Source organism: Mobula birostris, chromosome 13 (genome assembly GCF_030028105.1).
Source record: "Mobula birostris isolate sMobBir1 chromosome 13, sMobBir1.hap1, whole genome shotgun sequence".
NCBI lineage: Eukaryota > Metazoa > Chordata > Chondrichthyes > Myliobatiformes > Myliobatidae > Mobula > Mobula birostris.
The window spans coordinates 93,964,375-93,977,436 of NC_092382.1; the positions used below are offsets into that span (position 1 = coordinate 93,964,375).

At 48.5% G+C, this 13,062-nt stretch overlaps 1 protein-coding gene across 1 annotated transcript in view; it reads left to right on the plus strand.

The window, feature by feature from the left end:
• Positions 1-13,062, plus strand: part of LOC140208053 (uncharacterized) — a 31,760-nt gene extending 18,698 nt beyond the window's left edge. Inside the window, exons 7-11 of the mRNA XM_072276580.1 lie at positions 330-476; positions 9,085-9,174; positions 9,509-9,604; positions 12,733-12,815; positions 12,981-13,062. Of these exons, the coding sequence (XP_072132681.1) occupies positions 330-476; positions 9,085-9,174; positions 9,509-9,604; positions 12,733-12,815; positions 12,981-13,055 (491 nt within the window). The 3' untranslated portion in view covers positions 13,056-13,062. The remainder of the gene's footprint in view (positions 1-329; positions 477-9,084; positions 9,175-9,508; positions 9,605-12,732; positions 12,816-12,980) is intronic.

Sequence of the window (13,062 nt, forward strand, 5' to 3'; positions counted from 1 at the left end):
ACTGGTTCTGCAACCACTGACACAGGGCAGATGATCTCTGAAAAGTATTGATAATGGCTGGAGTCACCCATCCTGTAACCCACCCCATCACCGTCCTCTGTGTCAGCAGAAGAGACATCCTCAGGTATCAGGTCTCCTGTCCATTGGGGTTTTTCAGTTTCTCGCTCTGTGACATTGAACCTCTTATTGACTGATTCACCTGCTGGATGTGCGTGATAGGTGATTTGACCTGGACTTGAGCCTCCTGTTCCTGCCTTTGAATTCCTTCCTGATCGAACGAAAAACTTATTTACTAATTTACCCTTCCTTTCTATATATTCATATTACAGATTCCCAGTCGGACATAGCTCGGGAATCGCAAGGATCACCTACCGGAAAACCTGGTCCAGTTATGTCCATAACCCCAGCAGGGTCTTCGAGCTCACGTACAGATCCCCAATCAGACATAACACCAAAACTCCAGGGAACAGTGACAGGTAAACCTGGTCCGTTTTGACCACCACTCCAACTGGGTTGGCAAGTTCAGGTACAGATTCCCTGTTGACACAACTCAGGAACCCAGGGATCAGTGACCGGAGAACCTGGTCCAGGTTTGACCACCACCACAGCAGGATCTTCAAGGTCACGTACGGATCCCCAGACAGACACAACTCCAAAACCCCAGGGAACAGCAACAGGTAAACCTGGTCTGGGTCTGACAGCCATAGCAGCTGTGTCTGCAAATTTAGGTACAGATTCCCTGTTGGACACAACTCGGGAACCCAAGCATCAGTGACCAGGGAACCTTCACATTTCAGGAAATCAAGGGTCTGCGAGCTCAGGTAACCGTGGAGGAACTTACTGAATGTTGTTCATTGTGTAATAAGGGCAGCAAGGACGTGACAGGGAGCAGTGGGGTTCAGGGGATCACTGGCTGACACTGGGCTGATCAAATGGGTGGGATTGGGATGGGGTGGCGATGGAATTGGAGACTGGTCATTGTGTTGGGATGGGAGGTAATGTCTGGAGTGTTGTAGACCAGACAGAGGATGGGAATACCCTGGACAGTTACTGAATATTAGATGTTGCCTGGCGGATTTTCAGGGCTACGGTGCATCAGTGTACGAGGCAGTATTTGTAGTGTTGGGCCATCAGAGGGCATTGTGGGACTTGGGCATCAGTGAATAATTAATGTTCGATGGATCTTTATTGTAAAGGTTGTATCATGGTGATGAATGAGGTCAGGATTGGGGTTGGACTGTGGAGGTGGGTGGGTGGGGTAAAGCAGTGTGTGTTGGGGACAGAGTGAGAAGGGATGATTGGGCAGAGCGTAGTTTTTCCACTGACATTGCAAGAGTCTAGAATTGCAGAAGTCATAAGTTAAGGGTGAAAGGTGAAATAGTTAAGGGGGAACCTGAGGGTCAACTTCACTCAGAGGGTACTGAGAGTGTGGAATGAGCTGTCAGTGAAGTGGTGGATGTGGGTTTGAATGTAACAATGAAGAAACGTTTGGATGGGAGGGGTCTGGGGGGCTGCGTTCCAAGTGTGGGTCAATGGGAATAGGCATAATAGCAGGTCAGCATGGACTAGATGGGCCGATGGGCCTATTCCTGTTCTGCAGAGTTCTGTGACCCTCTGACTATATATGCATAACCCACTGCACCAGTGTGTCTCAGTGCTGCCCATCCCTGGAGGGGCTCGTCCTGAAGCAGGGGTGAGGAATTGGGGCCGCACTATGAACCCTGTAGCTCAACACTCTGTGTCGGGCTGGGGAATACACGTACAACGGGAGCCCGTTACTCCCTGTAATGTCCACTGCACATCTCCACAGATCTGGGTGTTCAATTTGTGTGTGATCCCAGGGAGGGATGGAGATGAGTGGAGGAGAGGTCAGAGGATGAGAGAGGGTGAAGGGGAGGGGAGGAGGGAGAGCGGAAGAGATTAGGGACAGGGTTCGGGGAGGACTGAGGGAAAGAGAGAAGATAAGGTAGAGGGAAATAAAGTTGGGAGACTGCAAGGAATGGACAGGGTAGGGGAGGAGTGAAAGAATGGAGGGAAATGAGTGGAGGGACGAGGTTGGGGAGGAGAGAGTGAGAAGGGAGGGAAGGGAGAAGGGAAGAGGAGGTGAGGAGAATCAGGGCTATGGGAGGATGGAGTTTGGGATGGTATGGGGAATAGAGAGAGTGCAGGTAAGGGCTGAAGCGGGAGTGGGGGAATGATAGTGGGGAAGAAAAAGCAGGAGGGAGCGGTGGGCAGGGGAGAGGAATGAAGAGAATGGAGGGGAGAGTGGAGAATCGTGGATGGAAAACGGTCAGAGTAGACTGTAGGGGAGTGAGGATGGTGAGTGCAGAGAGGGGTGAGGGGAGTGAAGAAAGAGAGTTGATTGGAGGAAACGACAGGTTGGAGAGGAAATTGAGGGCTGCGAAGGGGCCATTGAGTGGATGGAGAGAGAGGTGGCTGGAGAGGAAGTGATATTGGACGTGTACAGATCCACAGCTGGACACTGCAGGTCAGGAATCAGTGGTGGGGATCATTGAAGGAAACCCTGAACCCCTTGTTAATCCCTCAACTTTGTCCCGACTCCCACAGAAGGGAATGATCAGGTGTGACAGAGAATTGGGAGAGACAGTAGAGAGACCCTGTGTGATGTTGGTTTCTACATGCACCTATTCCCCTGTTCCTCAGACTCATGATGATTGCTTCAGTGTCTCCACTCTCTCACTCTCTCTGTTCCTCTGTTCTATACACAGGTAGTTCCACAGGGAAACAGACCAATGGATCAGTGTCTGGAGAACACACCCAGAAATCATCCTCTGTCCAAGCAGGAGACACGAGCCCAGGTGTGAAATCTTCTGTCTGTGTGGATTCAATCTCACACTGTAAAATACAGCTTCTCAGGGATCAGTTTACCTGCAGGGGATGGGGTGTGAATGATGGAGTCAGAGGTTCCTCTCTCCTCCCTGTGACAAATTTCGGTACCATTCAGGATCACTACAAGGGATGGTGTTGCACAATTATAACGTGAGCAGTAATGACCTTGGTCTGAGTCTGGTTCACGGGGCCGGGTGAGGTGGGTTGGTGGCCAGAGCATGAGGACTGAGCCCCTTGGCTTTGCTGATTGAGGGATGTGGGTGGTCACTGGGGATGTCCGAGTCACCTTCAGGAAGGATCAGGATCTGGGTGAGGGAGTGGACAGGGTCGTCACTGAGAGTGACGACAGGGTTGAGAACCTGTGTCAGGGTTACGTGGTCAGTATCACGGGGATTAGAAACGTGGGCTTCAGGGATCACTGGCTGCGTCTGGGCTGATCAAATGGGTAGTGTTAGGACTAGATGGATGAGGGATAGGACTATGATCATTGTGTATTGGGGGTGGTGGGAAACACCGAGAGGGCCAAGGCCCCAGTGGCCGGGTGGGAACTCACTGGACACCTGGTGAGTCCATGGAGGTTAGTGATATTGGGGAGCACAGTGTCGGTGTTCAGGGGAGTTTTTGAAAAGGTGGGGCATTAGAGTGCATTGTTCCACTTGGCAACGGAGAAGGGTGAAGGTTTGAAGTAATGGTGTATCTTTGTGTAAAGATTATCTCGTGGCATGATGAATAGGGTCAGGATTGGGGTTGGTTTTGGCAGGCTCTGGAGAGGATGAGATGGGATGAGTGAGCAAAGTGAGTGGGTGATGGCATGGGGAGTTTGAAGCAGAGAAGCAAATCCAGGTTTGACCATCCGCCCAGAGGAGTCTGCAAGCTCAGGAATGGGTGGCGGGGTTCACTGAAGGGAACCCTCATCATCATGTTTGGTTGCAGAAATTCATCCTGTCTCTCTGAGGAGAGAGACCTGGAGTCATGGTGGTTTGGGAGGGAGAATCAATGAAGGGAGACAGATAACGTTGGTTCCTTCACAATCCCCATCTTCTTTTCCTCAAACTCATGTCTTGTCTAATGATCTGTTTCAGTGTTTCCACTCTCCTGTTTCTCCATTCCTTTATTCCAGATCCGGGGACTTCCACAGGGAAACAGTCTGAAGATTTGTCCACTGGAGATTTTTCCCAGGGAACATTTTCTGTCCCAGCAGCAGAGACAACCTCAGGTACCAAGTCTCCTGAAAGCGTGTCTTTCAATAAATCTGTAACCTGGAAGCTCCCATGAGCCGATTCAATTTCAAGTTGATTTTCATTCAATCATGCTCATGAAAATATCTAAACGAAACGTCATTCTTCTGAGGCCAAGGTGTAGAAGTCAGTCATTTAAATGTCACAATTTTATGTCTTGCAGTGTACCGCTGCCACAAAAAAGCCCATCAAATTTCACACGAGCTGTGACAAACCTGACTCTGAGATGGGTCTCCATTGTGGACTGAGAATAGGAAGGGGGCAGTGAGAGGGAAATCATGGTTGGGAAAGAGGGGAGGGAGCTGGAGGCACCAGAGAGATATTGTATAATGATCAATAAACCAATTATTGGAATCAAATGACTTAGCCTGGTGTTTTAAGGCTAGGTGTGTCTTCACCATCTCCACAACATCCCCCCACACCTCCTCCCAGCACTCCTTCACTGCCACCTCTCCCACATCCCTACCACGGCTCTCGATCCTCACCATTCACAACATCCTTTGCTCCCACAGATTTACAAACTCTGTCTCCACTCCACATTGACAAATACCGTACTGTGCAAAAGTCTGAGGCACCCTGGCTGTGTATATGTGCCCAGGACTTTTGCAGAGATCTGTATGGCACCATGGTCCTGGAGGAACGTTGTTCCTTTTTATTGTGCACTGTACCAGCAGTTATGGTTGAAATGACAATAAAAGTGACTTGACTACAGCCATACACAGCACACAGAGTTATGATCCAGAAAATACTGCTGCACAATAATATTTGTCCAAGACTTTGAGTTTCATGGCCTGAAGGTAGAGAGGTTGACATAAAGTGCGAGGTGCATGTTTATGTAAAAGACTATAATGTTGTTGACACCATGATATTAGAACAAGTAGCAATATCAATATATTAAACACCAGCAAGAAAAGATGAAAGGTGCCTAGTGCAGTATGAGAATGTGAAATGGGGAGTGCGGGGGTTTGGGGTGTCAGGGCATTTAGACAGGGTGTTACATGTGTGCTGGATGAGAATGTATCTGTGAATTGGGGAGTGAGGGGGTTTGGGGTGACAGGGCATTTAGACAGGGTGTTACATGTGCGCTGGATGAGAATGTATCTGTGAATTGGGGAGTGAGGGGGATTGGGGTGACGGGGGATTGGGGTGACAGGGCATTTAGACAGAGTGTTATATGTGTACTGCATGAGAATGTATCTGTGAATTGGGGAGTGAGGGGTTTTGGGGTGACAGGGCATTTAGACAGAGTGTTATATGTGTACTGCATGAGAATGTATCTGTGAATCGGGGAATGAGGGGGTTTGGGGTGACAGGGCATTAAGACAGGGTGTTACATGTGTGCTGGATTGGAATGTATCTGTGAATTGGGGAGTGAGGGGGGTTGGGGCTACAGGGCATTTAGACAGGGTGTTACATGTGTGCAGGATGAGAATGTATTTATGAATTGGGGAGTGAGGGGGTTTGGGGTGACAAGGCATTTAGACAGGGTTTTACATGTGTGCAGGATGAGAATGTATCTGTGAATTGGGAGTGAGGGGGTTTGGGGTGACAGGGCATTTAGACAGTGTGTTACATGTTTGCTGGATGAGAATGTATCTGTGAATCGGGGAGTGAGGGGGCTTGGGGTGACAGGGCATTTAGACAGGGTGTTACATGTGTGCTGGATGAGAATGTATCTGTGAATTGTGGAGTGCGGGGGTTTGGGGTGATAGGGTATTTAGACAGGGTGTTACATATGTGCTGGATGAGATTGTATCTGAGAATTGGGGAGTGAGGGGGTTTGGGGTGACAGGGCATTTAGACGGTGTTACATATGTGCTGGATGAGAATGTATCTGAGAATTGGGGAGTGAAGGGGATGGAGTGACAGGGCATTTAGATGGTGTTTCATGTGTGCAGGACGAGAATGTATCTGTGAATTGGGGAGTGAGGGGGTTTGGGGTGACAGGGCATTTAGACAGGGTGTTACATGTGTGCTCGATGAGAATGTATCTGAATTGGGGAGTGAGGGGGTTTGGGGTGACAGGGCATTTAGACAGGGTGTTACATGTGTGCTGGATGAGAATGTATCTGTGAATTGGGGAGTGAGGGGGTTTGGGGTGACAGGGCATTTAGATGGTGTTACTTGTGTGCTGGATGAGAATGTATCTGAATTGGGGAGTGAGGGGGTTTGGGGTGACAGGGCATTTAGACAGGGTGTTACATGTGTGCTGGATGAGAATGTATCTGTGAATTGGGTAATGAGGGGGTTTGGGGTGACGGCATTAAGACAGGGTGTTACATGTGTGCTGGATTGGAATGTATCTGTGAATTGGGGAGTGAGGGGGTTTGGGGTGACAGGGCATTTAGACAGGGTGTTAGATGTGTGCTGGATGAGAATGTATCTGTGAATTGTTGAGTGCGGGGGTTTGGGGTGATAGGGTATTTAGACAGGGTGTTACATGTGTGCTGGATGAGAATGTATCTGTGAATTGGGGAGTGAGGGGTTTTGGGGTGACAGGGCATTTAGACAGGGTGTTACATGTGTGCTGGATGAGAATGTATCTCTGAATTGGGGAGTGATGGGGTTTGGGGTGACAGGACATTAAGACAAGACATTAAGACATGTGTGCTGGATGAGAATGTATCTGTGAATTGGGGAGTGCAGGGGTTTGGGGTGACAGGGCATTTAGACAGTGTGTTACATGTGTGCAGGATGAGAATGTATCTGTGAATTGGGGAGTGAGGGCGTTTGGGGTGACAGGGCATTTAGACAGGGTGTTACATGCGTGCTGGATGAGAATGTATCTGTGAATTGGGGAGTGGGGGTTTGGGGTGACAGGGCATTTAGACTGAGTGTTACATGTGTGCAGGATGACAATGTATCTGTGAATTGGGGAGTGAGGGGGTTTGGGGTGACAGGGCATTTAGACAGGGTGTTAGATGTGTGCTGGATGAGAATGTATCTGTGAATTGGGAGTGAGGGGGTTTGGGGTGACAGGGCATTTAGACAGAATGTTACATGTGTGCAGGATGAGAATGTATCTGTGAATTGGGGAGTGAGGGGGTTTGGGGTAACAGGGCATTTAGACAGGGTGTTACATGTGTGCTGGATGAGAATGTATCTGTGAATTGGGGAGTGAGGGGGTTTGGGGTGACAGGGCATTTAGACTGGGTGTTTCATGTGTGCTGGATGAGAATGTATCTGTGAATTGGGGAGTGATGGGGGTTTGGGGTGACAGGGCATTTAGACTGGGTGTTAGATATGTGCTGGATGAGAATGTATCTGTGAATTGGGGAGTGAGGGGGTTTGGGGTGGCAGGGCATTTAGACAAGGGGTACATGTGTGCTGGATGGCAGTGGGATGTTAAAAATTCGAACAGCCTGGGGGAAGATGCTGTTTCCCAGCCTGATTCACTTGTTAGATGTGCGATACCATGGACGTGAACAACGGGGTCAGTTCAAACCCTGCTTCTGATTAGAGTAGTGATCACGTCCTCAAGAAGTGGTACACTTTTCGTTGTCTGGAGGCTGGTCCATTAGGTATTTGCAGCCTCATAGCATATGGAGTTGGATAAATCCCCAATGGCCCGATCGACTGCAGGCTTCAGCTTTGTAGGAGGGTAGAGAAGAAATAATCAGAAGCCCTTGCAGAGGCATTTGCTTCACCATTGGCCTTGGTGACTGGAAGGGAAGGAGGGCTAGTTGGGAAAGATAGTGAGGAGGCAGGGGAGGGTAGGAGAGAGCATGAATCCTCTATCTTCCAGCTAATTTTTGCTTTGTCGTATGCGCTCTCTTTTGCTTTTAGTTTACCTTTGACTTCCCTTGTCAGCCATGGTTGTACTATTTTTCTATTTGATTGTTTCTTTGTTTTTGGAACACGTCTGTCCTGCACCAGAGAAAAGGACTTTGGCGATTGTGGGGATGACTTAGATCGGACTGAAATGCTTGGGTGTATAGACATTAAGAAAAAGGCTGTGCTGGAGCTTTTGAAAGGTATTATGTTAGTTAAGTTTCCGGGACTGGATGAGATGTAGCCCAGGCTACTGTGGCAAGCGAGGGAGGAGATTGCTGAGCCTCTGGCGATGATCTTTGCATCATCAACAGGGATTGGTGAGTTTCCAGAGGATTGGAAGTTTGCAAACGTTATTCCTTTGTTCAAGAAGGGCCTTCACGACCAGACTATGTAACAGTTTCTTCCCCCAAGTCATCAGACTCCTCAATACCCAGAGCCTGGACTGACACCAACCTACTGCCCTCTACTGTGCATATTGTCTTGTTTATTATTTATTGTAATGCCTGCACTGTTTTGTGCACTTTATGCAGTCCTGGAGAGGTCTGTATTCTAGTGTAGTTTTTTACGTAGTTCAGTGCAGTTTTTGTATTGTTCATGTAGCACCATGGTCCTGAAAAACGTTGTCTCATTTTTACTGTGTACTGTACCAGCAGTTATGGTCGAAATGACAATAAAAAGTGACCTGACTTGAAAGAAGACGAAAAGAGATAACCCAGGAAATTACGGACCAGTGAGTCTGACTTCAGTGGTTGGCAAGTTGTTGGAGAAGATCCTGAGAGGCAGGGTTTATGAGCATTTGGAGAGACATAATCTGATTAGGGATAGTCACATGGCTTTTTCAAGGGTGGGTCATGCCTTACGAACCTGATAGAATTCCTTGAGGATGTAACAAAACACATTGATGAAGGTAGAGCAGTAGATGTAGCGTATATGGATTTCAGTAAGGCATTTGATAGGTACCCATGCGAGGCTCATGCGAAAGTAAGGACTCATGGAATCCAAGGAGACCTTGCTTTGTGGATCCAAATGTTGATCCCTGAACTTCATCCCGACTCCCACTGAAGGGAATGATCAGGTGTGACAGGGAATTGGGTGAGACAGTGGAGAGACCCTGTGTGATGTTGGTTTCTACACACACCTATTCCTCTGTTCCTCTGACTCGTGATGTTTGCTTCAGTGTCTCCACTCTCTCACTCTCTCTGTTCCTCTATTCTACACACAGGTAGTTCCACAGGGAAACAGACCGATGGATCAGTGTCTGGAGAACACACCCAGAAATCATCCTCTGTCCCAGCAGGAGACACGAGCCCAGGTGTGAATTCTTCTGTCTGTATGGATTCAATCTCACACTGTAAAATACAGCTTCTCAGGGATCAGTTTACCTGCTGGATGCAGGGGATGGGGTGTGAATGATGGAGTCAGAGGTTCCTCTCTCCTCCCTGTGACAAATTTCAGCACCATCCAGGATCACTACAAGGGAGGGTGTTGCACAATTATAATGTGGATTTGGGAGGGAGAGTCAATGAAGGGAGACAGATAATGTTGGTTTCTTTACACTCCCAGTCTCCTTTCGCTCAGACTCGTGTCTTGTCTAATGATCCGTTTCAGTGTTTCCACTCTCCTGTTTCTACATTCCTTTATTCCAGATCCTGGGACTTCCACAGGGAAACAGTCTGAAGGGTCATCCACTGGAGATTTTTCCCAGGAAACTACTTCAGTCCCAGCTGGAGATACAGCCTCAGGTATCAAGTCTTGTGAAAGTGTGTCATTCTATAACTTTGTAACCTGGAAGCTGTCATGAGCCGATTCAAGTCCAAGTTTATTGTCATTCAAGATACACATCTGTACAGTGAAATGAAACATCATTCCTGTGGGGCCAACGTGCCAAACACAGTACTGCGGTAGCTTTAATGATGCAATTTTATGTATTGCAATGTACTGCCGCAAAAAAAAAAGGAAATTTCATGAGCTATGTGAGTGATGGTAAACATGATTCAGTTTACAGTCCCTTTTGCGGACTGGGAGAGGGAGAGGGCAGTGAGAGGGGAATCATGATTGGGGAGAAAGGGAAGGACATGGGACAGAGTAGGAAGCACCAGAGAGATGTTCTGTAATGATCAAAAAACCAATTGCTTGGAATCGAATGTCCTTGCCTGGTGTTTCAGGGCTGGGTATGTCTTCACCCACACCACCCGCGTCCTCTCCCCACCACCTCAGCACTCCTCCTGTGCCACCTGTCCCACACTTCTACCATGGTGCTTCACCCCCACCATCCTTCACTCCCGCAAACTCGCTCTCCCGACCTTGACAAATACTGTACTTTGTAGATGTCTTCAGCACCCTAGCTATGTATATGTGCCTAATTCTATTGTACAGTCCTCTGTATCTATACACAGAGCACATGGTTACGATCCAGAGGTTGACATAAAGTGTGAGGTGCATGTTTATGTAAAGCACTACATTGTTACTGGCACTATAAAATGAGACCCAGTAGCAATGTAAATCTGTTAAACACCAGTAAGAAAAGATGAAAAGTGACCAGTGCAGGATGAGAATGTATCTGTGAATTGGAGAGTGCGCAGGGCATTTTGAGAGCGGGTACATGTGTGCTGGATGGCAGTGGGGTGTTCTGAAGTCTAACAGCCTGGGGGAAGATGCTGTTTCCCAGCCTGATTGAGTTGTTACATGTGCGGTACAGTGAACGTGAACGATGGGGTCAGTTCAAACTCTGCTTCTGATTAGAGTAGCATTATGGCGTCAGGAAATTGTGCTCTTTTCCATGGCTGGAGTCTAGCCCAGTAGGTCAGTGTATCTGCAGCCTCATATCCAACTCAATATGCTATATCCCCAGGGGCCTGATCGAGTGCAGGCCTGGACTCTGTAGGAGACTTGAGAAGAAATAACCAGAAGCCCTTGCGGATGCATTTGCTTTTAGCAATTAGCAAACCATCTCCTTAGTATTCAGCTTCCTGAGCACCATCTCCTTAGTATCAGCAATGACACCCACTTCTGCCCCGTGACACACTCCAATTTCTGGTATATGGCTGGTGTCTTGTATCATAAAGGCTGCCACAAGGATGGGGAGCAGCTTCTTCCCCCAGGCTGAAAGACACTGACCTCCCGGCCTCCAGCCAGTTCTCATCACACTTGAAGCATGATACTGTTTACTTTTTAACCTGTGTTGCAAATGCAGCTTACTATTTATTAATTTACGAGTGGTGATATTAATTTGTGTGTGAGTTACATGTACTGTGTCCGGAGGGTGGTGGTTGTGTTTGATGAAGAGACATTTGGATGAGTATAAGGATGGGACTGGTATGGAGAGCTTATGGCATGGTAGTGTAGTGATTCACACAACATTTACAGTTGAAGGCGACCCGGGTTCATTTCCTGCCACTGCCTGTAAGGAGTTTCTCTGTTCTCTCCATACTTGCGTGGATTTCCTCCGGGTGCTACGGTTTCCTCCCACTGACCAAAGATGTACCGGTCGGTGGGATAATTGGTCATTGAAAATTGTTCTGTGATTAGGCTCAGACTGAATTTGTGGATAGCTGGGTGGCATGGCCCAAAGGGTTGGCAGAGCCCATTCTGAGCTGTATCTCAGTAAATATAGAATCAAGTGTGGGACGAAGGGAATAGGCATAATAGGTCAGCATGGACTAGATGGGCCAATGGGCCTATTTCTGTGCTGTAGTGCTCTCTGACCCTCTGACTGTATATGCATTACTCACTGCACCAGTGTGTCTCAGTGCTGCCCATCCCTGGAGGGGCTCGTCCTGAAGCAGGGGTGAGGAATTAGGGCCACACTGAGGACCCTGTAGCTCAACACTGTGTCAGGCCGGGGAAGACACGAACAACAGGAACCCATTCCAGTCCCTGTGATGTCCAATGCACTTCTCCACAGATCTGGGTGTTTAATTTGTGTGTGATCCCAGGGAGGGATGGAGATGAGTGAAGGAGGGGTCAGAGGATGAGGGAGAGCGGAAGAGATTAGGGACAGGGCAGGGGAGGATGGAGGGAAATAGAGAAGAGAAGGGAGAGTGGAAGGAAGGATAGGGGCAGATAGAGAGAATTGGAGGGAAGGAGAGGAGGAAAGGGGTGGGTACCTGAGGGGAAGGAGAGCTATGACTCCACTCTCTCACTCTCTCTGTTCCTCTATTCTACAAACTGGTAGTTCCACAGGGCAACAGATCAGTGTCTGGAGAACACACGGACATTTGTATGAGAAAGTGGTTTGTTAAGGTTAGAGGGATGTGGGCCAAACGCAGACAAATGAGACCTTGGTCAGCATGGACCAACTGTGTCAAAGGACCTGTTTCCACGACGTGTTCCTCAAGAATCCATTCTCTGTGAGATCACAAGTCTTCACTCCTCGTTAACACACCACACCCAATAGCAGGAGCTCTAATCTCCTGTACCAATGACCGGGTACTGCTCTAATCTTACACGTGGATGTAACTGACATCATTTCCCAGCCCATAAAACTGTCCAATGCTGGTAGTTGGGAAATCTCACATTCCATTTCTCTGTCTATCACTCTGGATTCATCCATCTTTCTCTTTCTTTCCTCACTACCACTTCCCACCCACTCACTGTCTGTCTCTCCCTCGTTTCCTGCCTCTCTTCACTACCTGTACACACTCTCTCCCTGACCCCACCCCTGCCCTTTTCTCACACTCTCCCTGCCCCTGTCTAAAGGAATATTGACATAGATATTTGATGAGGGTGTGGGGAGGAATCAAGGTGTTAGAGGGCGGGGAGGGGGGAGAAGAGATTGCGTGATCGAAGGGACGGAGACGAGGGAACACATCCTGTGAGCAGCACTTGACCTGACAGTGACACCATGTTGCCACTGGGCTGTTTTGTTCAGGAGAACGCATGTGGATTAAAGTGCAGCTGACATCGAGTGGAAACATGAGTGAGGATGAAGTGTGGGAAGCCACTCGACAAAAGGTGAGTGAACTCTCTTCCAGTCTCTCATTTCTTAATCGCTCTCTTTTCCCAACTCTCCCCCTCTGTCACACCTCTGACTCCCGACTGGATGGTCCTCTCGTCCCGTCACTCCTTCAACATCTCCTACCTCGGCAATCATTCATCTTTCCTCCTCTCTGGCCACAGATCTGGGAGCTGTTTGGTGATCCGAATCTTCAGATCAAGCTTGTACGGTTCAGGGCAAAGCCTTCAGAGGAGTGAGGGAGCA